Source organism: Dreissena polymorpha, chromosome 13 (assembly GCF_020536995.1).
Source record: "Dreissena polymorpha isolate Duluth1 chromosome 13, UMN_Dpol_1.0, whole genome shotgun sequence".
Classification (NCBI taxonomy): Eukaryota; Metazoa; Mollusca; class Bivalvia; order Myida; family Dreissenidae; genus Dreissena; species Dreissena polymorpha.
Genome location: NC_068367.1, coordinates 62,212,119 through 62,237,051, shown reverse-complemented (window position 1 = coordinate 62,237,051; position 24,933 = coordinate 62,212,119). Strand labels below are relative to the sequence as shown.

Here is a 24,933-nt window from a genome sequence, read left to right as displayed (position 1 = left end):
TGCTATTTTGTACTGGGTATCTATTTAAGCAAGAAAAAATATTTTGTTTAAACTTATTTTGTCGCTAAAAATTGGTAGATGTTAAATAGTTGGTTTTACTGAATATGACACAAATGAGATTTTAATAGCATAAGGGTACTATTCGTTTATTTTTTGTTTTATTTTAAATTTATTGCATAGAAAGCAAAAGGCTTATTATTAAGCTCTCCAGTATGTTTCCAGAGTACAATTAGTACTTGGTGCCTTTGTGGCTGATCGTAAGAACACTCCCTCAATAGGGATCACATTCAGGACCTCCAGCTTGCTTGAGGCAGGCACCATATCCTCAGTCAACTCTCAGTGTCCAATTAAATAGACAGAGTGTATGTCAATCACTTGCTCTCTATTTTATAATGTGTTGTAGTTATTGGCAAGCATTATTTTAAAAATATGAGCAGTCTGTAATATAATTCATTTAATCCCAAAAATGTCCTTGTCATTTACACTTTCTCTCTATAACTATGACACTGATCTTAAGAGAGGAAGCAATGTACTTTTCGTCTTTACTGTCCCTTTGACCATGTTCGGTACCCAGGACGTTCAACAACCAAAAGTACACAGATTGTGAAATGCCCTCTATCCAGGATCAAAATAAGAATCAGTGTAATCAAGTCTGACTTGAATTATTTATTATATATATATTAACTATACATTTGGTATTTGTTTGGAGCAGATACCGATACATATGACTGGAACTTTGAAGGATATACCTGTGATACACACGGTTTGTTGAATATGATTATGAATATGAGCATGAAAAAGAGCGGTCTAGCTTTTAAATCATTTGCTAAAGCTCTGTTTCTATAAAAAAAATTATAAAAGATATCACTATGAGTTGTCGAATTGGTATCAAACACCATTAAAATATATTATTACTACCTCAAAGTGGAAAACAGACACATGCTGACAGGGTTTTTGACATTTAAGTTTGCTCAAATCTTAAATTGTGTTGTTCACTTTCTATAAGTAGGCTGGGTTTATTGTGTCCATTTAAGAACTGTAAATTACAATACAATTGACTGATTTTATCTCATGCATGGCCCTTTATAATTCAAATTTGAAGATTCCATATCACATTGTTTAATAAAAAATTTGAAATATTTTTCTTTAAATCAAAAGTCTACCTTGTACGCTTGGCGACAGTCGGTTTTGACGAACATTATGTCACGTGATATAGCAGGTTTAAAGTTTTCAGAGCTAATCTAGAGGTAGTTTATCGTTGGAAGTCATTTGTAGATTGTGCATGTTAACATTAGGTTTAAGGACTTCTGTTGTTGCAAGTTGGATGCTAGGCTATGAAAGTTACAACACATCTTTGTTATATTATTAAGAGAGCATAGATTAACATTGCAGTCGAATACAAGTGTATTATATTACTTTATTGAAAATGTGTTAACAAAATGGCGACACATTCTGATCGGATTACTTTCTTTCGTTGTATATCATGCAAGGATAACAAGAATGTCGAAGAGTATGCATTATTTTACTGTGAAAAATGTCAACAGTGTTTCTGCAGAGAGTGCTGTGATCAACATCATGATTATTTGTTTAGAAAACATGTTAAGTATGACCGGGCAAATATGAGGTACTGGCCAGTGTCAAAGGAGTTGGAGGCTCTTTTACTAATGTGTGAAAGACACACTTATAAACAACTAGAGACGTTTTGCAAAGACCACAGTCAGCTGTGCTGCTCAAAATGTGTTTCCTGTAGTCACAGGTATTTTAACATTAAAAATCCTTTAGAACCACATAATGTGAGGTATTTCTTATTTGCCAAAGTAGTAATCCTTTGCTCAGCTCCATTTATTTCCCCGTGAATTAAAAAAAGATTTATTACCAAAGAACTTATGTTGAGGTACATTGTAGGTATACCAAGTACTCTTATACTATTTTTAAGTAGTGTGTAAGATGAAATTGCTTAATGAAAGCAGTCAAACAAATTACCGTTCATGATTAAAATACGCCCATTATTACAATGCTGACTGCAAAAAAATAAAATTCTAACTTATCTTGTTTTATTTTACCCATACAGTAAACGAACGGTAATCTATTAAGCCAACTGCTTGTCAGGTTAAAACAAGCGTCTTTAACTCCAAAAAATACGATATGTTTTGTCACGGTGTATTGTTTACTGCAACAACATGGAACTGAAATGGAAGATATTGAAAGGTCAAATATTAATTTAAAAAAACTTGAATACATTAATACCACAGTGTGTTTTTCTTATATATGGGAATGTTTTCTCTCAAACGGCCACTGATTAGCTTAAATTTCCCCAACACCGGATTTTCCGATACGTTTTGCTTCTTTTTTGCATAATCGTGCATTTAAATACCCGTTTTGAATAAACTGGGCTATGCCCGTATTCCCTCCTGGGACAAACACTAAAACTTCTAGAAGTCACACAGTTTCTTTCAACTTAAATTATATTTAAAACAGCGCTTCTTATTATCACATTTACAAATCTGTATTTCTTCATAATTGATCAATATAAAACCATTGCCATAAACTCGTTTATGTCATAGTAACTTGCTAATTCATATAAATACCCATGACAATAGATTTATTTGTGAGCTTTGAATAAATTTGGAAGGTGTGGTCGTGTAAATTTATCAACATTTTTTTTTAATTAAAATTTACGATTCGTATACATATCATGCTTTTACTTCTTTATATTAATGACTAAAATAGTCTAATATAATCTGCATTTAACATGTACATATTCATTGATTGCTCACCTTAGTTATCTTCTCACGTGTAAGTATTTTGCCTTCATGTATATCAGAATCCAAAATATGGTGATATTTAACTCATTTAAGATGATTGCGTTATGTCTGTTGTCTGTCGTCAACATGTGTCTGTATAGGCCACATATATAGATCAATCTTTAGATTGTTCAGAATAGTTTTCCCAATTATATCTCGGTCAATTTTGAAACTGCGTCTCATGACATCTGAAATTCGGTCAGTCGGTCGAATTAAAGAGAAAGCTTGTGAACACTCGAGAAGCCACATTTATAGGCATGAAACTTTGTTAGAACATTTATCCCAATGATATTTCGAACACGTTTGAAACTATGTCACATGGGATCAAATAGACGATCACTAGATCATATTAAATAAAAAGCTTGTGCGCACTTTAGAGGATTAATCATCATGAAACTTGCTGTGAACATTTATCTAAGCAATATTTGGCTTAGTTCAAAATTGGTCCATATTGGGTTATTAAGAAGGACGTTAGGTCATACAAACAAAAAATGTGATATCTAGAGGCTACATATATTTTCCAATCATCATTAAACTTGTTAAGAACATTTGTCTCAATGATAGCTCAGCTGAGTTTTAAACTGGGTCAAGAAGAATCAAAAAATGGGTCACAAAGTCATATTAAAGAAAAAGCTTGTTATCACTAAAGAGACAACATGTTTTGCAAAATCTATATGAAAATGTGTTTAATTATTTATTCCATATATAACTCAGTCAGATAACGTGGGGCTAAAACTATGTCATTACTCACATTGAAGAAAAAGCTTGTAAACACTCTATTGGCCACATGTATTGCCCAGTCTTCATGCAGCATGGTCAGGACATTTGTCGAAATACTATTTTGGCTGACTTTGAAACTGGCTCATGTGGGTTTGTTAACTAGGCCACTATATCATATTAAAGAAAAAAAGTTTGTCCACACTTTAGAGGCCAAATTAATTACGGTTCAATGTTCATTAAACTTAGTAAGAATGTGCGTTAGACTTATATTTTGTCATATTAAAAACTGGGTCATGTGGGGGTCAAAAACTTAGTTACTTGAGAACAGTATATAGTCACATTCCTTGTGTTATTTGTCATTAAATTTTGTCAAACTTTGGCCAATTTGTATCTAGTGTGCGTTCAAAACGGGGTCATATGCGGTTTAAAACTTTGAAACCATGACAAATCTTCATATAAAATGGTGAAAAGATATGTCCCAAATATATCTTGGCGGAGTTGGAAACAGGTACATGTAGCGTCAAACTCTAGGTTATAAGGCAAATTAAAGAAACAGTTTGAAAAGATTCGTGTTAGTGCAATCTTCATGAAAGTGCTCCAGATGTTTGTTCTTATTATTTATCCACCAATTAAGATAATATTGTTCAGGTCTATTGAAATACATACCCGCCATGAGGTATGGCAGTTTTTCTTATATTGCTGTAAAACACTCTAAACTGGATAACTCGCCTTTTTACAGAATTATCTTGCAACTTGTTGAGAACATTGAAAACTTGTTATGATATCTAGGTTGATTTTGAAAAGGAATATGGTTTGTTCAAAAACATGGCTGGCAGGTGTTGGGCAGTTTTCCTTGTTAGCCTATTGTGAGACCTTGTGACCACTTCCTTCTCAGAACAGTTTAGTCTCAGGTTACTGCCTTCTTGTTTCATTATATTGCAATAAATATTTTCTTTCAGAAAATGCAAAAACGTGACACTTAACTCAGCCAAGAAACAGGCAGCAGACGTACAAGAACTGTTTGAGAAGCTCCTGATCAATATGAGAAAACTGAGGAAGCTTCAGTGGTGCTGTGAGTCCGGAATCCAGGATCTGAAGAGTTCATACCATGGGCAAGAACGCATGGTACACAAAATGAACAACAATATTAAATCCACTATGTACAAAATTGGGCGGAGCTATTTAAAGAAAACAACTAAAGTTGAGGAAAATAAAATTCATGAATTAATGCATTACACTTTGTTTAATATAGAGAATATTTCTTTGAATGAAGCAAAAATGACAATATTAAGGCTTGAAGCTTCTCTCAAGACTGGTGTTGAAACCTGCATCCGTCATCATCATGAATTAAAAGCACTCCATGAACTCCTTCTATACAGCAATGACAAAAACAAGAAGAAACTCTGCTTTATAGCAAGTCAAAAATGCAAGAACAAAATACAACAAGTTGAATCATACCTGGATGAGAACAGTGTTAAACTTGAATGTTCGGTATTAAATCAAACTATTCAAGTCACTGAGCAGTACATCGTCAAACTGTCAGGTCTGGGGAGGCTGGTAAAGAGTATGAATGCATACACTGACATTGAACTGTACTTGTCTAAACTGTCAGGTCTTGTGAGAGTTTTATGGCATACCGATTTGGTCACTGTCTGTGGGAAGTCTGAGCACACTGTGAGAATACCAAGTGATACAACCACGTGCTTTATCACAGCCATATGTGTCCTTCCAGATGGACGAGTTCTGGTTGCAGACTGGGGTAATAAGAAAGTCAAACTGCTGAACCAGCAGTACCAGGTGGTGAGTCACTTTGGTGTGATTGGTCATCCACAGGACATGTGTCATATCACATCCAGTGTGGTTGCAGTGACTGTGAATGCTAGCAAAACACACGAGGTCCAGTTTATTACAGTCAGACAGGGCCAGCTTGCTGAGGCAGGGAAGCTTGAATTACAACATACCTGTAGTGGTATTGTCCACCACCACGGAGACCGGTTTATCAGCTGTTATTATGCACTGTTAAAGTACTCACTGAGTGGCAAACTTGTATGCAGCCTCTATCAATACAAATCATGTAGACATATAGGTACGGAACATAAAGGATTCATCCTACACCATTACAAGTATTTATTACAAAGTTATTGTAAATTTTATATAGTTTACGTTTTTCATTGATTGTTACAATAGCCAGAAATAATTTCACTATTATTGATTTATATAACCATGAGTGAGTATTTTTACTATATGACATGTCTACAAATACTGACTGAGTTCTTAAAAAAGAGACACTTTCGGACATGGTGTTCATATTTTGTGGCTGTCAACTTTTTGTACAATATGGTTTATAAATTGAAAACAAATCATAACATTGTATAAAATAGGTACTCATTACATAATTGTTGTTGAGTTTCAAGAAGTGTTTAAAAGTATTAATTAATTATAATTCATTTTAACAGTTTGCTGTTGTAATGCAAATGGTAAAACACTAGATAAGAAAGCATCAACATTTGTTGTTTGAAATCTTTTTTATTTTTCTTGTTCTAAACACTTTAAAAACACAAATAAAGTCTTAACACTGCATATGTATGAAGTCTTCTTCTGTCAATTTCACTTATATCAGTACATTGCGATCACATTTGTACATGTGTGGGAAATCTATAATTGTTGCATGTATTAACATTCATAATAAACTAGTGTTTTTTTTTTAATGTGCAATTATTTCCGTATATGTAATTGTTCTCTTCTATGTAATTGTGCTACACTTCATTAACTCACCATTCAAATTTCAACATGGCAATCGTTTACACAAGAAACTGCAACTATTTATATAATTGGATTGTATGCATATAATAAAGATGTGTGAAGGCTTATTTATAGCAACATATGCATACAACAATTCCCCTACAGTATGTTTAATAAGATTGTTTAACGTTTACAGTAATTCAATATCTTGATGTTGCTCTGTTTTGTGGTAGACAGGTGTGCTGTGAGTCCCACAGGAGACAAGCTGTACATAATGAGCTACCCCGAGAGCAAGCTCCTCACCCTGGCCAGAGATGGAACAGTCCTGGCTACATGTACAGACACAGAGCTAGTCTGCCCACAAGGAATACATGTTTCCCCTGCAGGCCAGCTGCTGGTGTGTGGAGGTGTGTCTGAATCTATTATACAGGTGGACAGTGAGGGGAAGAGAAAGCTGGCCACTCTGGCTACACGGGAGAGGGATGGTTTGAGGAACCCAATGTCAGTCTGCTACAGCAGCACTACATCCTCAATAATTGTGGGACAGCAGTCGGACAACAACATCCTGGTGTTCAGAGTGGAATAGTGTGTACATGTATATGTTAGTTTCTATTAGTGATTGCTATTTGAATTGCAATGTGTTATTGATAATAAGAACATTGCAGTGTATTATATTTCAATACAACATTGTGTTTCTGGTTGCAGATGCAACTCACTTGTGTACAAATATTGATATTTACGTATACAATGTTAAGTTTTTCTTTGAATATTAGATCTAATACATATAATGTGTTGATGTCTTAAAATTTGTTTCATAATTGTCATTTAATTAAAAACATTTTAACTGTGCATGAAAAAAAGGATTTCGACTGAAAATTTAATGTTTGTACATAGAAGCACATGTACATAGCAACTGAGGCCATTGTTGGATTTTCGGTTCTATATACACCATGTTATTTAAGAAATGTATCTCGATGGATACTTTTTTATAAAATATGAAATAGTTGTAGTAATCTTTGGAGGAGTATATATATTGATGTTTTGAGTCTTGTTAACAAAATGTTCACACTTGATGTGAGATTTATTTATTTACTTCGTTTTATGCTGTTGAACATTTGTTAATGATTTTTAATTGCATTTATATAAATGTGTGTGAGTCCTAAATATACATACAAGAAATACATCAAGCTATTCTGCTGCTTCGGTCGCTGCTGAGTGAGGAAAACGATGCTGAGGATGTGGTGAACAAGAATGAAACGAATACGCACAAGGTAACATAGACGCTTAAATTGTCAAGCCTTTTTTTGGCCATATTGGTGGAAAATGCGATTTGGGGAATTGGAATTTTTCACTCTCGAAAAGTCCATTTATTTGGGAAAAAACAAATATAATATAATTCTTTCTGATACTTCATATTTTAGGAATAAAATAATATTATGCTAGTCGTTTACTTTGTTAGAACTAATTGAAATATGATTGAGATATATTTATCATAAGGCACTTATTTTTTTTAAACGCATTGGGTATGAATCCCTTTAACAGACCTATACGTACGCAAGGAAAAGGCCTGCTTTGGTATTTCTTGTTTATAAAGAATGCAAAAAGATGAGGTCAAAAAGAATAAACATAAGGTAAAATATCCTCTTTAATTGTTTGTATAGTGTAAAATCATTTATATGCGTCCACCTGAAATTTCGTAGTTAAAAAATACTTTCATGGACACAGAAGTTAATACGTGGATTTCTCAGTTTGAAAAATAAATGAGGTATTTGTATCAGTTATTTTCATGTGTGTTTGTGATAAATCTGGGGATCGTTCAACCCTTAAACTCAACAAAAAATATTGTCCCACGAAGAATAATGTTTTTTTTTCAGTGTAACCTCTGTATTAAGAACGCTAAATATTTAGTAGCAAGAATAACATGATTTCACAGAAGGTAAAATGGCGTCTTTTCTTTTGTATATCGTGTTTACAGCACGACTTTTATATTTGAGGATCAACAACTAAAAACCTTTTTTCAGCTCAATGCTTTCCAACTTACCGATACAGAAACCTCAGTAACACACCACCTCAAGAATTTCTGTCTTCCCATGTGTCCTTTAGTTTTTATAAAGTTGTGAGATATTTGATTAAGTTTAAATGATTGGAATCTATTCCATTGAATTCCTTGGTCGTATTGAGCCTGTTCGCGAGGAAGTGTTAAGTTCTTGGTGTGTATACATTGTTGCTGTTTATTTTCAAATTTCGAGTCCGAAATCGGCCCCATTCCCAATTCTACAACTATGATTTTTTCCCAAACGACTTCCTAATATTTCCAATTGAAGGTAAAGTGAAATAAATAAATCACAATATCTAGAGTGACAAAATCACTGTTTTACGGACACCTTAAGTTTTACCCATATTTCCTAAGCCTGCAAGTTCCATTTCTCTTCCTAGTTCTCTTCGGGTGCTCAACCAACTACGGGTAACCGTCCCGTCTAGTCAGTCGTCAAAGTAAGTTTTGAGATTGGCTACAGCGAGGCAGAGGCAAAGAAATCTCGCATCCTTGTACTCAAGGTAAGCAATCCGGTAACATTTTACTTGATGTAAGAAACACATCAACATTTTACTAACTGTAAGGAACCCAGCAACATTCTACTCACGGTAAAAGCATAGTAACATTCTACTCGGGTAACAAATCCAGCAACATTGTATTCATGGTAAGAAACCCTGCTATATTTTTGTCAAGGTAGGAAACCCAGCAACATTCTACTTACGGTAAGAAACCCAGAAACATTCTACCCTGGGTTACAAACCCAGTAACATTCTACTCACTGTAAGAAATATAGGAATATTTTACTAAAGGTAAGAAGCCCATCAACATGCTACTCAAAATTACAAACCCAGCAACATTCTGCTTACTGTAAGAAACCCGGCAGAATTTTACTCAATGTAAATCAGCTTCCAGTCTGTTATAGAGTGTTTTTCAAGAAACATATGTGGCTCGCTCTGGGAAAAACAGGACCAAATGCATGTGAGTAAAGTGTCGTCCCAGATAAGAATGTGCAGTTTACACAGGGAAATAACGAACGACAATTTCCACATTTATGGAATATTTCGTAAAAAGGTAGTCTCTTCTCAACGAAATTCCGTCTAGCGGAAAGTGTTGTCCCCGATTAGCCTTTGTGGCTGTATGGGCTAATCTGGGAAGTCACTAAGTTCACAATTTATAAAGCCCTGTTTTCTCATAATGAGGGTCAAAGTAAGTCCCCCTACAGTCTATTGTTCAAGATGATACCAGGTGAGCCTTGTTCTGGGAAAAGAGTGCTTAATGTGTTTTAAGTCCCATTCACAGAAAAGCCGGTGCAGTGCGCACACAAACTAATTAGCGGTAATTCCGTTTCCTTTTTTCCTTTTGAGGTTCCGTTTTAAGGGAATTTCTTCTAAACAAAAATCAAGTCTTGGTGGAAAGTGTCGTCTCATGTTAGCCTGTGTCGACTGCACAGGCTAATGTGGCACTATACACATTCATTAAGCCCAGTTTTACCGGAATATGGCTCAAGTTTAGTCCGCTTCCAGTCTGTTGGTATTGAAAAATTCGGATTAGAACAAAAATGTTATAACAAACAATATTATTAAAAAGTGGTAATTAAGACATTGGTGCACATGTAAATGCAAATTAAAAATAATTGTTGAGCGATACTTATAGTAGTTCAAAAGGTCCCAATTTAAAGAAGTTTGCAGTTTTTAAAGAGTTGCTACACATTTTTTCACAATAATGAAAAGTTCGAGACTTATTTTTCACAAAATATCATTTGAAACAAAGTTATTGTTTACAATTTACTTGGAAAAACAAATTTCTTGTATAGGTATTAGTTACTGTGTAAATATTGATTTATGGACATCATCAAAGTACAGGCAAACTAGTGTTGTTAGCTGGTAGTTATTAAGGGCAGGTGGCCTGTAACCTAATTTTACTCCCAGGTGTATATGAACATCCTTTTCTTTTCTTCTTTATAAAGTACGCGTAATAGGCACTGAGCACTGAAACTTAACATTTCAGCAAAAACGCATGAAAAGGAATATGTTAATGGGATTTGTGCAATTAAGTTCCATGCAATTAGAAAGACCTATTCCCAAATTTAAAGATATTACGCTAGGAATTTTCCCGATGTTAGATATTATTACACAAATTTTCCCAATCGGTGTGGTACAGATACTTTTTTCAATTGGGCAAAAAAAAATGCTGGTTTATGACTTACTTACTAGTTCAAAAGACTGACTGGGCCAACATATTTCATATTGGTTCGCTAAATGTTACAGCAAATGCTCAGCAAAGAAGAGAACCATCTAGTGAAAGGCTCAGCCGTATCAACGCCCAGCAATGTGAGTGTGACGCGGCCTTTCCATGTCTGCGTATTGCATCATGAAGGACATTTTAGCTGACACTTACAATGGAGAGAACTGTAGAACTGCACTAGCAGTGCGTTTTTCTCTGTAATTGCTGTTTAATTAGTTTAGATGACACTGACTAGAGAGAGAACTGTAGATTTGTACCAGCAGTGAATTATTGCCCTTAAGTTGTTTTATTTTTTATTTATTTTTATTATGTCTTACAACTTTTGTTACATGTTGATTTACTTTGAAATTGTTGTCTAGTGCGAATTTAAACAGAATTTAACCGTCAAGGATCTGTAAAGACATGGCAAAAAATTGTGTGTGTTTTTTGCAAATTTGGGAAGACATTAATATTAAATTGTTGCCTCCCATTTATCTTAACATATATTAAGAATAAAACATATGCGAAGGCATTGTAAAAGTAAAGTGATTAATAGAATGAGTACAATTAAAAAATATTCAATTTTTGACAAGATGATTTTCTTTTTTTTATGCAGTAAAAAACTGGCTAAAAGATAAATAAGCAGTGATGTGGAAAAATGGGGCTTACTGCATGTGCTGAAATTGTTGTCACAGATTAGCATGTGCAGTCCGCACTGGCTTATCATGGAAAACACTTTCCTCTTCAAGGTATTTTTTTTTGTTGAAAAAAGAATCTTCTTTTTGAAAATCCAGTCTAGTCAGAAAGTGTACTCCGTGATTAGTGATTAGATGTGGCCTTCACATGCAAATCTGGGACGACACTTTCTAATATTGATGAGTCGCAAAATGGCTTATTAAATTACATCTCTGAATGTTAAGTAAGACTAATAATTATGAATTTACACTTTTAATATTTTAATACGAAATGGTTTAATTGTATTAATTGTCATGCTATTATGGACAAGGAACCAATGAAATGCCAAATAAGAAATTAATGAGAATGAAGTTTTGCTGTTAAAAACCATCACATCCAATCAAGAGGCAAAGTTTGTTATAGATTGTAATATATGTATTTGGTACAAGTTCCTATAAACTACTGTGCTGTTGTTGTTTTTAGGAGAGCACCAGGATTGATATTGAGTTGGCCAATGAACAGCACCAGTCCGCCCTGCAGAAGTCCCAGTCCAGGACGACCCTTGCCAACCCCTGACCTCTAACTCCTCCCCATTGACCTCCGGCATCAAAGGCTCAGCATCATTGAGCAATGCCGTTCTGCAGGAAAATCTGACCATATTGAGTTTTAACACGCTGTTCTCAACAACCGTAATATCCGTGTCGAGTTTTCCCTAATAAAACCCGAGTAGTTTTGTTTAGCTCGAGGGCCGGAGTGGGATTAGTGTTACAGACACGAGAAGTTATAGCAGAAGTTATGGTAACGCTAACAGCTAGCTTTTGCTGAGGACATCATGAAGAATCTCACGGAAAAAAAGTTGAATAACTTGTTTCATTCTTTATGCGACATACATACATTCTGCTAGGAACGGGATAATATCAAGGAACAATTGAAGCGATTTATTCAGAAGTGTAAGATTTCCAAGAGGGATACTTTTGTTGTCGATAGGTTGGACAGTAGTAGCGTATTGGACTGTCCCGGTTTGTCCTCTAAGGCGTCCAAACTGTCCAAACTGTCCAAAGAGAACACGCTTTTGACGCTGTTGCAGACAAAGAGAGGCAGTAACAATTTCATTGTGAACACCCAGAGCATGCTACATCCATGGGTTGTGCCTCAGACGCGAATTCCACCTAATATTGGAAACAAGGTGCTTGAAGTGAACACGTCCGGTTTTGTTAAGAGCACTTGACACTACGAGCACAAAGGGCAACGCATTTAACTCACGCTAAGAAAGGCTTTGCAAACTTACAGCAGTTATGTTGTGTTGTCCAGTATGCCCTTTGACTGTGGACCCGACGTTTATCAGAACTCAAACTCGGCCCTTGTGAATATCAGCGAGGCTAGCATGTCATCTCAGCTTCCTGAGCTTCAAGTTAGACTTACAGTGGTATTTACTTTGTCGAAGTTGGCGCCGAAATTCAGCCCAATTCCTAACCTCAAAAAGTCTATATGTTACATAATTACTGGCGCTAAAATGCTCAATTCAACGTTTGCCATAACAAATTGTTTTAATGGGTTGCAAAAACATATTTGTTTAATAGGTTGCAGCATTGAGTTCATTTCCTTATTTAGCTCTATAAGTTGAACCTAAGTGCATTAAATATTGATTTATTCTCAATTTATAAATATTTGTTAGCATAAAATGAGTAATTTTCTTGTGGATTTTAGTAATCTGATAGGTATAAATTGATCTAAAGTAAAAGGATTGCATATAACTTATTATTTATTAATTCCTTCTGATAAAAGAATATGCAAATAAGAAATGTTGGCAGATATTGTTGATCTATACAGTTATCACGATAGTATCCCGATATTACATACAGATACCTGGATATGAATTCTGGCATCTGTTAAGATCCTTTCTAGTAAAACGGTTTCGGCTCTAACAAAAAAACAAAATAAGCTTATTTAGTGAAAAGTTATCATTGAAATTTTGAAAGCTTATCTCATGGTTTATATAATTAATTAATATTGGTTTGATGGCTGGATTAAAGGTCTATATGATAAGTATAATTAATAATACACAAATGGTTTTAGTCCAATAAAAAGAGATTGATTATTATAATGGCACTTTGCATTGCGCATGGTGTTTGTTTTGCAATTCAAACTTACTGCCGTTAAAATATGGTTTCCACTCAATAGCTTAAAACATGAAATTATATATCCTATCTGTATTGTTTATGCATTATTGGTTCAAACTGTTATCTATTGTTTAACAAGCATAGCTTTACATGTTTATTGAAGGTGCCGGTATGTCACTTTAATGACTTTGCTGCTTAAATTCCAGCATACAATAGGCGGTAATTAGCGTATAAGCACATTGTTCTTCAAGAGGTTAATTATACAAAGCAATCAGTTCTTCTTTGTTCCTGTCATTGATAAACACAGAAATGAACTGGTTCAGGGTTGTTACGCCTCAAAGAGACTAAACATGATATTTCTCCCCAGTGAATTCCGATCAGCTAAATGGTCGTGCAAGCTCAATAGAAGATATGTTATTCGTATTGAAAGGTAACTCAAATGAAAATAACTTTCAAATTACAAATTATTTGGTTTGTATTCCCCCGGTAGAGTGGCATATGGCAGTCTCACTGCCCGACCGTCAGTCAGTCTGTTTCAGTCCGTCTATCTGGAATCTGTTTCAAACGCTTTCAGACACTGACCTTTTTGTTGGTGTGTGAGTCTTACCTACATGACACACAGATCAACTTCGAATTTCGTTCCGGCATATTGATTTTTGACGAAGTAACGGGCCTTGTACCTGAAAATTTTCTGTAAACTGGCTGCTGTGCAGTTTCAAAGTGCAGTAGCAGGCATTGTGTTTCTCAAACGTTACTGATTTATAATGTGCACGGCGAAATAATACAGCATATATATATTGTAATATATTTGAATACTATAAAGTTTAACCCGTATTGAGATGGGTGTGTTGGTGTGTGTAATTTGTCATGTGAGAGGTGTGTTGAATCAACCATAAGACCAAGCATTTAATAAAGCGAAGTACATGACACTATTAAAATGTTATACTAATACTATTTTACATTGAATACATATCCTTTTACAGTTAATGACACTGTTAATGAATTATTTTATACAAGTGAAAAAAATAGCCTTGTCCTAATTTAACTGTATATTCATGTATATTGAAATCTCTAAATTAGTGATTATGAGTGATAAATATACATCAGTTTATGTCATAAATTCTAATTCTTCGAATTTTGTAAAAATTATTTAATCCTGTTGTGGCCAAGCAAACATTTTTAAATATGTTTTTCCTTACACTACCATTCACTCTGTATAGGACTACGTAATGACAGAGTTTTATTTCTTCGGCACTTGCTAAAGACATTAAATGATTAGCATTACATGTTTAAAATATTTAAAATGCATAGGTATCAAGCACTTAAAAAATATGATGAGAATGGCCAATATCTATACAGTGTTTAGTTTCGGACAATCTGTTTTGAGAAATGAGGAGTAAAAACTGAAATAAAAACTACAGTAATCAAACAAACATCACACAATCTACATATAACATGTTAGTTTCTACGTAACTAATGTGAGCAACCTAGGGCCTTTAGGCCCTCTTGTTATGTTAAGTTTAGTGTAAACTTAAATATTTGAGATTTATCACATCACAAGCCTAAGGCTTATGGAGAAGCTCTTGGGAATGTTTCCTAGATAGAACTATGTTTCGTTTTGCATAACAGACTTCTCTTTTGCGACATACCTTTTGCTACGATATGACACCCTTTGCGACATTAAAGCATAACATCATTCCTTTCACTTTTTGTAATCTTATCTTGAAAGTGCATTTGTGAGATTCGTCAAATAATGCACATTTAATTTCATTTCTTCTCCTTTCATTAGATTCAGTCATCGGTATTCCTCTGTTCTGTTAACGTCGATTCTTCAGAATCATTTCAGTGTAGAACGACGCTATTGACATGTACTCGTTTACATGCGATAAGAGGCCTTTATTTTCTTCTTCTAACATATTAACTCCTGTCCTCAATGACATCCTTAGATCGTCCAGCTGTCAATCGCCATCACCGTATTTTCGAGCTAAATTCTTTCTAATTTCCGTGGGCAGATTATTGAAAATAGCGTCGCGCCAAAATCACAACAAGGAGTTTAGATATATATTTTGTTTTAATATGTTGGGTAAATATATGTACTTTTAATAAAGCCAAGTGAGAGTTAGAACGCACGTTGTTGCGTGTATGTCTTTAAAAAATGTCCGACATCTTGTTCTGATATGTCAACGGCTGATAACGACAACGTAAGCATAGTCATTGCAATTATTTCATTTTGTTAAAAAACAAAACTCTATATACTGTTATAACAATCTAGCCATGTAAAACAATCTATATAAATTTAAATAAAAATTATAACAAGTGTTTTTTTTTATTGTAAATACACAAATGTATTCAATACAATGTCCCCATTACATCTCATGATACTGATGAAATTATATAAATTAACGCTTCTAGTTTTCTTAATTATATTTATTTACTCCTTTAAAAGCGATGTTTGTCAGGTGCTATAGTATCAAACATGTCCTATAGTACATTTTCCAATGCACAGAAAGTGCATACGGTATAACAGAGGCTTCGAAAGGGTTCGATTTATGTCACTTAGCCAAATTGATTTGTATAATGTAGTTAGCTCCCAATTTCATTTTCCACACACATGTCAATTTGGCTCATTTGCCATTGGTCACTATTTTTCTGACTCACTTAAATACAGGCATATGTATCTGTAATATGGTCCTTGTAAAGAGTATACATCACGTTTATTAGTAAGTGGGCGTTCTTACCTTGCATTCATTTAGACAAGGAAACGAATGTTTCGACATTTTAACAATACTATATGAGTCAGTGCAGTAATCTCGTTTTGCTGTATTTTATTCCTGCTGCTGTTTAAACTAGATATGGTATTTATAGAATAATTTCTTAATAACTAAAACACTGGACACCATAGAAGTAGCTTTAACCGTGTTACCGTGTCACCTGTCATCGGCTTTTTTGAGTTGATCGTGGAAACCCTCTTGTCTGATTGTAGGTCTTGCTTGCTATGCACCGGTATCTTTATAAACAACTATTTGTGAACAGGCAAATGGTGGTTTGCGAGCAACGAAATAGCAGCTATGCTGAACATATAAATACACACAAACGCGTGTCTTTAGATATGTGTAAGCAATGAGTGTTTATTGAAAAGCAAACTGAATACAGCTCAAAATTTCAAATTGCCCATCTATTGAAAACCTTGATCACGAAATTTAGAATGGGTGTCACACATATATTTAGTTCATTCATACAGTCAGATAAAAATCATTCTACGTCAACATTTACATTCATATTCCATTTGTGTTTAAAGGACCTTTCAAAGATTTTGGCATGTATTGAAGTTGGTAATTAACTGCTTCAAATTGATAAACGTAAATATTGGACCGAATTATCTCTAGTAAAAACAAGAATAGATTTAAAGAAAGAACAAAGTACTATTCAACTTTGCTCGAACCTCTGACCCTTGGAGAAAAAATCTGGATTATAAACCACTCGGCCATCTGTGCTTATACATTGAGTGATGGATTTCATACTTGATATACGCCATTCAAGTAATGTAATACAATATATGGATAACAACAGAACTATCTAAAGTCTTCAATTGTTTCGCTTTTTTAACGTGTTATAATTTTCAGGTTTTTAAATCGTTAAAAGTTGCATAAAATGGATATTTTAGAGCATGGTTAGTGTTCAATATTATTATTTCTACACCAATAGCATAACTACAACGAAAACTTGCGAATCTGAAACATTCTTTTCCGATTTTTGTCAAATTACCAAAACTTGAAAAGGTCCCTTTAAAAGATTGATTCAAGTTAACCGTAAGGCGATACGTTCACATGTTCGCAAAAGGTTCGATGGCAAATACCTGTTTAGTGATACTAAATTGACGAAATATAATTATATAAATGGTGAGAAATCGTCGGAGTTACAATATGTCAATCCAAAATGTACTCAGGCAGGTTACCAAATCAAGTTAAAATTCAAATTAGAAATGCTCACAGGCTGTGTGTTGTTGGTTTTTTTACAGAATACAGAAATTAAACATTTCCTTTTACTTTCATTGTTCAAGTATATTCTGTAACCACTGAACACGTTTCAACTGTTTTAAAAATTAAAAAGGTTAATTATTTTGACGCAAAAAAATGTGTGTAACTGTTAGTACACATATCATAATTCGTTTTCTTTTAATATTTTAATATGCTTATATATTAAAGGGACTGTCAACCACGACGACGAAGAAAAGAAAAGTTGTAAAATACCGTATTTTTTACAATTATTAGTTAATATTGATTAAAATATTACGACTCGTATATTACATTACTTGAAAAAAGTTGTAAAGTTTTCATATTTTCTGACTATTTAGAAATGAATTTTACTAGGTATGTCTACCAGGTAGACTATAAATAACGCCAGTAGATTGATCATAATCGACACGTGGTAAACCCAGGAATGCAAATTGTGCATGCGTAGTGAATTGTATATATTTTATATATAAAATGATCAATCTACTTGCGTTATTTATAGTGTGTACATCGTTATGTCACCTATTTTCGCGATGTACTTTCGATTTCACATTGCGAAATTTTATTACCAGATATACTGAAAATATGAACTTTTTTCAAGTAATGTAATATACCAGTCGTGATATTTTAATCAATATAAACTAAAAAATATATAAAAATACGGTATTTTAGAACTTTTCTTTTTTCGTCATTCGTGGTTGACAGTCCCTTTAACATTAATTAAAGATATTCCTATTTCGAAACTGCTTTCAATTCGTGTTCTTACTACGCGAGATATTGATCGCGATATGCAAGTGTCATGGTGCAAGTCACAACACGACCAGTTGGCTGTTGTCAAATCGTGTCGGTTGGGGATTGCACAACTTCTTTACCTAAAATAAGACACGATTCGTATGTTTAAGGACGGAGAGGTTTTGACCTGTAAATGGATAATAAATGAATAAATCGTCCTAGGCCTCTAAGAGGCTCACTCTTTAAAGGGAATCCTTTACAAATTTTTAAAATTACAATTTTACAACAAATTCTTTTTTTCCTTAGAATCATTTTTTATCACAACCACTGTACACAAGGGGGCTAAGTGTTGCATAATTTGGACCTTTCCTGCGTGTGTATTTAATTTCCTTAAATTTGCGACAAATGTCCGTTAGACATCAGTCAGCAATCAACCACCGTTCGGCTAATGCAACTGGCTACTGTGTTGTGTTTGCTATCACCATGTTAATCAGCATTAAATGATTGAACGCATCTATAACTGTACTGTACCATAGTCTAGTCAATAATCATGGGTTTGACTTATGCCCAGATGGTATTTTATTACAACGGATAGTCTTACGGGATGTTTTAAATTCATGTTAACTTACTTAAAATTACTTCTTCAAATGGCTTTTGCTACCATTTAATTTCATATTACGATCACCTTCGAACTTTACCTTTTACATGTTGACCATAATATCGATGGGCGTGCGCCTATGCTCCAAAGTAACCATCATACCGATTCGCACAACTTACCGAACGTCTGACCAACCCCCCTCCCCGACCTACAAACGTACCAACAGAAAATTAAGTCAAAATTCGTGAAACAAAACCAACGGAAAATTAAGCCGCAACCCATGAAACAAAACCAACGGAAAATTAAGCCAAATCCCGTGAAAACAAATCTTAAAGGGAAAAAAATGTATATTTCTCCCGTCATTTTATAAGTATATGGAATAATCAACTTTAGCATAAAGTATAGACGTATCAATATTGTTCACCACACGTAAATATATGAAGTGTTGAATTCTTTAAAAGTAATTCCTTTCAAAATCAAGTAAATTCAAATTAAAATTTAATGCAAAATATTAAAATATTATAACATAGCGATGAAAATAGATCGCTCAAATGACGAACTGTTATGAAAACCTAGTTTTTCCTCTTTTTTCGTTCCCAAATATGCTTTTATCGTTGGATGCTGTATGTTAAAACTTCAAAAACAACTGGAAAGGATTGCTAAAGTGAATCATAAGATAAATCTAGTAGTCTGTTACCCAATCATTTTATTCATGTTAGCATATGTGTGCATCGTGATGGGACGTTTAAAAAAGCCGAAAAACACCTTCGCTTATAAAGACCGTCATTGACATTTTGTTTTACTTTTCTTAAGGACAAATTATTGTCTAAAATTAAAACAAAATGTTAAAACTATTAAGATTAATTATTCAAAGGTTAAGTGTAAAATGTATTGTACGTCTATGTCATTGAATGGATTAAAACACATTTCGACGTTAAAAGTAAGAAATAGACTAACGTTTACATTGTAACTTCGACGGCCAACAGGAAATGTAGTATTTGCAAGATGTCAATTTGGAAACAATCTTTAGAATCTAAACACTGACATTGTATGATAGCTGAAAAGGCGTGATTTTTAATTTCTATATATGGACCAAAGTTAGTGGGGCGATACTTGCTAAACGAAACTAAATTATTGACATATATATTAAAGCGTGTTATCAATTCGTATAAATTGCGACCATAAATGCTATGGAAACATAAGATACTTTCCTTTTGTACAGTTCGGTTGTACCAACTTCATGCGGTTTGTGATTTTGTATATTTTAGCGCTGCTTGAGTGGCAAGTATGCTTTATAAATGCGGCCGTTTGCTTGTGCGTTGAAGGTCTTAAGTCGACTGAGGTATATTCCCGACCAGACCTCCGATCTGACATCCTCGGTTATCTTGACAACGGTGAATGTTTCCATGGATATTATACGGAAGGAAATGATTGGGTCACAGTAATCGATGAAGAGACGGTAATACTCTATAAGACTCAAATTAGTTCTACATAAAGATCAAACGGATCATCCAAATTACGTCTCTGCATGTAGAAAATGTTAAAACCTAAGCGTTTCTGTACAAATACATAAACCAGTATGTGTATTCATTTGATTTTGCATATATCATGATACGATTTAACGACACATTTTTATAAGTTTGAAAGGCATTCAAACTTTGTGTAACTGTCATAATTTTGTGGATAACGTATATCCATTAGTAATCTATGTTCATGTACTTTCGTGCCTGAAAAATATTAAATATATTAATTGAATAGAACGGAATAACCCAGCATTGAAAATTATAACAGCGTTCGTTTTCTTGTTGAAAACATCAGTCTTAATTAGTACGCGTTCCAAACAGACACAACATTTAAACCTCAAACTTTTACAAAGAATGCCACAGGTGAAGACTTTCACGCAAAAATGTGATCTTATTTCATTTAGGAAATTCACATTGGACGGGGTTCCTTATTTCCTTGCGACCCCAAGACGTTTCCTAATGAAGATATACGTATGTTTTAAAGAACTTACATATCAACTCGTATTTTAATTTTAACTGTCTTTTCAATGAAAAAGTACCTATTAATTTATCAAGCTTGTTAGTGTGTGTTACAAATTTCTATTGTTGAGACATGTAATATAATAAACATATATGGTTATTTTTCAGACGCCCGCTTAAGACTTCCACACAAAAAAGAAATGTTTGGAAATCACTTCTTGCGAAGCGTTGGACTCAAACGGTTTTTGTTAGGTGTTGGCCATACGAATACATTTTAAAAATACGTTATTCATTTCTTATTACAATGGGTTTTTCTTTAAAATGCGTATTTTTGTTTTATTTCATATAGTAATATTTTTTTAAAGTCATGTCAAACAATTAAACCTTTTCGCGCATATCAACTATGTTTACATGTTTATGATTATTTTTATCTTTTTTAAATCAAAACTTTTAAGTAATGTAACTTTCTATGATGTACATAACCGAACGTTGTGCAACCTTAACAAAGAACAGTTTCAATAATGTATTAAAACAATTGTTTTAGAAGCATGTTCGTTGGACGATATAAAAAAGTCAAGTCAATTGTTTTGGCAAATTCTTAAGTACATAGCCAAACAACATACATTAGACATGTAATAGCGGTGTTAATAAATGCTGATTCAACAATGGTGATGAACAAGTATGGTAAATATAATGGGCATGAAATAATACTTAATGGTTGCGTTAATGTTTACAACCTTATCGAATACCTTTTTTAGGGAAATTTGTATGTGTGCATGATTTTTTGTATTACGCATAAAAAGTTAAGTAGATAATTTACCTAAATCGATAGTAATAAATGTAAAATCCCAATTGATCATCACCTATACGAAACGAAGTTATATGTTATATCGAATAAATATAGATACCCAAAGTCTGAATCGAGCGCAGTGCAACTTTGATCTGGACTCGCTGTGTTCCTGGAGAAATGTCCATGGTCAGGATGACTTCGATTGGGTTCTGTACCAGTCCTCCACACCAACTGACGATACTGGGCCGGACTTTGATCATACCTTGAGAAATGCAACAGGTGATCATAAGTTGTTGTTTTTAATACAATATCATACACTGGTTCTGCTATATTATGGAGAGAAGCGGAATAAACTTTTCGAGGATTGAACTTTAACATGAATCCGACCTATTCAATAAAAGGTTTAAATGGGCATTAATGTCTTCTAAATGCAACGTTGTATTGTTACAATTGTGTTTTTCGTTATTATAATTGTGTGAAAAGTCCCACTAGTCCCCCTTCGACGTCGAAATCTAAATTTAATTCAGTTTTTAATAGAGTAAGGATTGGACTGTTGACTGCCAAAATTAAATTACGATCCTTTGTTTTGAGCTTATTGTATTAATTTATATTATAGGAAAGTATGTATTTATTGAGTCAAGCGCACCGAGAAGATTGTTTGACGCAGCCTGGTTACAGAGTCCAATAATCGAGGCTATAGGGCAACTCATTTACTGTTTCCGGTTTTGGTACCACATGTATGGAACATCTACAGGCCGACTGGACGTGTACCAAGCGTTGGAAACATTTGTTCCTGGTAACCTTATGTGGTCAGTGACAGGTGACCATGGCAACGCTTGGTTACAGGGTCAAGTTGCCCTTGAGTCTGCTCAGAACTATTCAGTAAGTGTGCGGTTGAGTTAAAGCGTAACCCGTACGTCTCATGTATACATGTTGTATGTAACAAAAGTCCTAAAAACGTTAATCAATTGTTATTGCAAAGGCATATTGCATTTCATATTCAAAACTAAAACGTTGCTAAGATGCATCGTGGTTTATCCTTAAATAAGTATTAGTACTAGGGGTTCTCATCGAACATGCGCGTACGTAAAACTGTTAAGCCTAGTTTAGGTTCATTCGTAAACGTTTTCTTATTTATATGACATATTAACACACATGTTTAATATGATAACAAAAAAGCACAAAAGTGCATTTTCAAATAAGGTACATAAACAGTTTTTGAAAAGAAATGAACTTTTATAGTATTTAAATCGATTCAAAACATTTGTCATGCAAGCAAAAGGGTACTTCATAAATACATACTTTCAAACCCTTAAGGCTTTAAATAAACGAACAAAAATCACCATCATTAAAAACGGAGAGTCAATCAAATGTAGCTATAGACAAATGCAAACACATTTAGGTTGTAAATGATGGAACTAATTAACAACATCGTTACAAAAAGAGCGCTATGAAAAGACAACCAAATGTAGTTATAAACAAATGCCAAAACCTTAAGGCTGTAAATGAACAAACATATAATCACCATCATTACAAACATAGCGCAATGGAGAGACAACCATATGTAGTTATAGACAAACGCCACAACCTTTAGGCTGTAACTTAACGAACAAATGAACACCATCATTGCAAACAAAGCGCAATCAAAATACAACCGCATGCAGTTATAGAATAATGCCGTAACCATTAGGCTGTAAATGCACGAACAAAAAACACCATCATTACAAACAAACCGCAATTCAAAGACACCCAAATGTAGCTATGGACAAATGCCAAAAACTTTTGGATGTAAACACACTAACAAATAAACACCTCCATTACAGTCAGAGCGCAATGGAAAGACAAAGACAAATGTAGCTTTAGGCAAATGCCAAAACCTTTCGGCTGTAAATGATAAATCAAATAAACACCATCATTACAAACAGAGCGCAATAGGAAGACAACCAAATGTAGTAATAGACAAATGCCAAAACCTTTACGCTGTAATTGAACGACACAAATAAACACCATCATTACAAACAGAGGTAAATGGCAAGACAACCAAATGTAGTTATAGCCACCCAAAACCTTTATGCTGTAAATGAACAAAATAACACCAGCATTACAAACACAGCGCAATGGAAAGACAACCAACAGTAGTTATAGACAAATGCCAAACCCTTTAGGCTGTAAATGAACGAAACAAATAAACACCATCATTACAAACAGAGCTAAATGACAAGACAACCAAATGTTGTTATAGGCACCCAAAACATTTATGCTGTAAATGAACAAAATAACACCAGCATTACAAACACAGCCAATGGAAAGACAACGAACAGTAGTTATAGACAAAAGCCAAAACCTTTAGGCTGTAAATGAACGAAACAAACAAACAACATCATTACAAACAGAGCGCAATGGAAAGACAACCAAATGTATCTATAGACAAATGACAAAACCTTTAGGCTCTTAATGAACGAAACAACCAACACCATCATTGCAAACAGAGCACAATGCAATGACAACCACATTTAGCTAAACGCTTGCTATTTTAAACTAAAATGCTTCTAGAATTTATGTTTTGATGACAATATGATGTTACGTGCTATCATATATAACATGTTCGTATTTCTTTCAGATAATCATTTCGGGGTTTGTCGGCAACGGTTACCTAGGAGATATCGCTATTGATGACGTCAGCCTTTCCGATGGCTACTGTGACGTAAAACCGCCCAGCGCATCTAGATCTGATGTGTCTAACTCGACATTGTCTAGAGGTTGGTCGCCGTGTTTCTACTGTGTATTACTTTGACCAAAAAATATATGTACGCTAGTATTGCAGATATGTCCCGTTGTGTATAAAGGAGTGTAAAATTAAGTATAATATACATGAATCTGCTTGATATGGTTTTCAATAGATAAAATAGAAATGGCGCACAAACGTTCAGACGCACATTTTCAGTTAACGGTGCATGGAATGCGTGGATGCCATGGACGACTTGTGACGTGACATGTGGTTGGGGAACACAGAGTAGAACAAGAGAATGCTATATTCCACCCAGAGTTACACATGGGAATGTTTTCCCTGAGAGCGCAAACGAATCCCGCACTTGTCATAGCGAACAATGCCCTGATTCCGGCATATTTCAAAATGTCTTCTGCAGAAATTCCGCCACAGTTGCATGCTCGACAGGTTTGGAAATCATCTGCGGGTCAGATAGACAATTATATCCAAACCAGTAAGTATCTGCAGGTTTAATGAACAACAAAACATAACAACAATGTAGGCATCAATTGCAAAAAAAACCTGAACAGTTTTAACAATAAACAAAAAAAACACTTACAGGTCTAGTGTATTCTTATCTGTTTGACGCCCTTCATCCTCCCTAAATAATAAGTATTTGTAATTGTACTCCAGTTCACTGGCAGCCTGCTGCGCACTCAGTGCAGTGTGTCACATTATGGTTAGAAATTATGGGTGGAATATATAGATTTACCTCATATAAAAAATATTGAA

General features: G+C 34.2%; 1 protein-coding gene across 3 annotated transcripts in view; it reads left to right on the top strand.

Annotated features, from left to right (window-relative positions):
* The window catches only part of LOC127856057 (MAM and LDL-receptor class A domain-containing protein 1-like), an 80,360-nt gene extending 55,744 nt beyond the window's left edge, over positions 1-24,616 (top strand). Inside the window, exons 3-9 of one of the 3 annotated variants that reach the window (XM_052392045.1) lie at positions 20,023-20,121; positions 20,590-20,656; positions 20,813-20,896; positions 21,549-21,713; positions 22,051-22,316; positions 24,055-24,193; positions 24,335-24,616. In XM_052392045.1, coding sequence (XP_052248005.1) covers positions 20,023-20,121; positions 20,590-20,656; positions 20,813-20,896; positions 21,549-21,713; positions 22,051-22,316; positions 24,055-24,193; positions 24,335-24,426 — 912 coding nt within the window. In that variant the 3' untranslated portion in view covers positions 24,427-24,616. Of the gene's footprint in view, positions 1-20,022; positions 20,122-20,589; positions 20,657-20,812; positions 20,897-21,548; positions 21,714-22,050; positions 22,317-24,054; positions 24,194-24,334 lie in introns of those variants that run through there. The other 2 variants (XM_052392044.1, XR_008037832.1) reach the window with 2 other exon arrangements.
* The last annotated feature ends 317 nt before the right edge of the window (positions 24,617-24,933 follow it).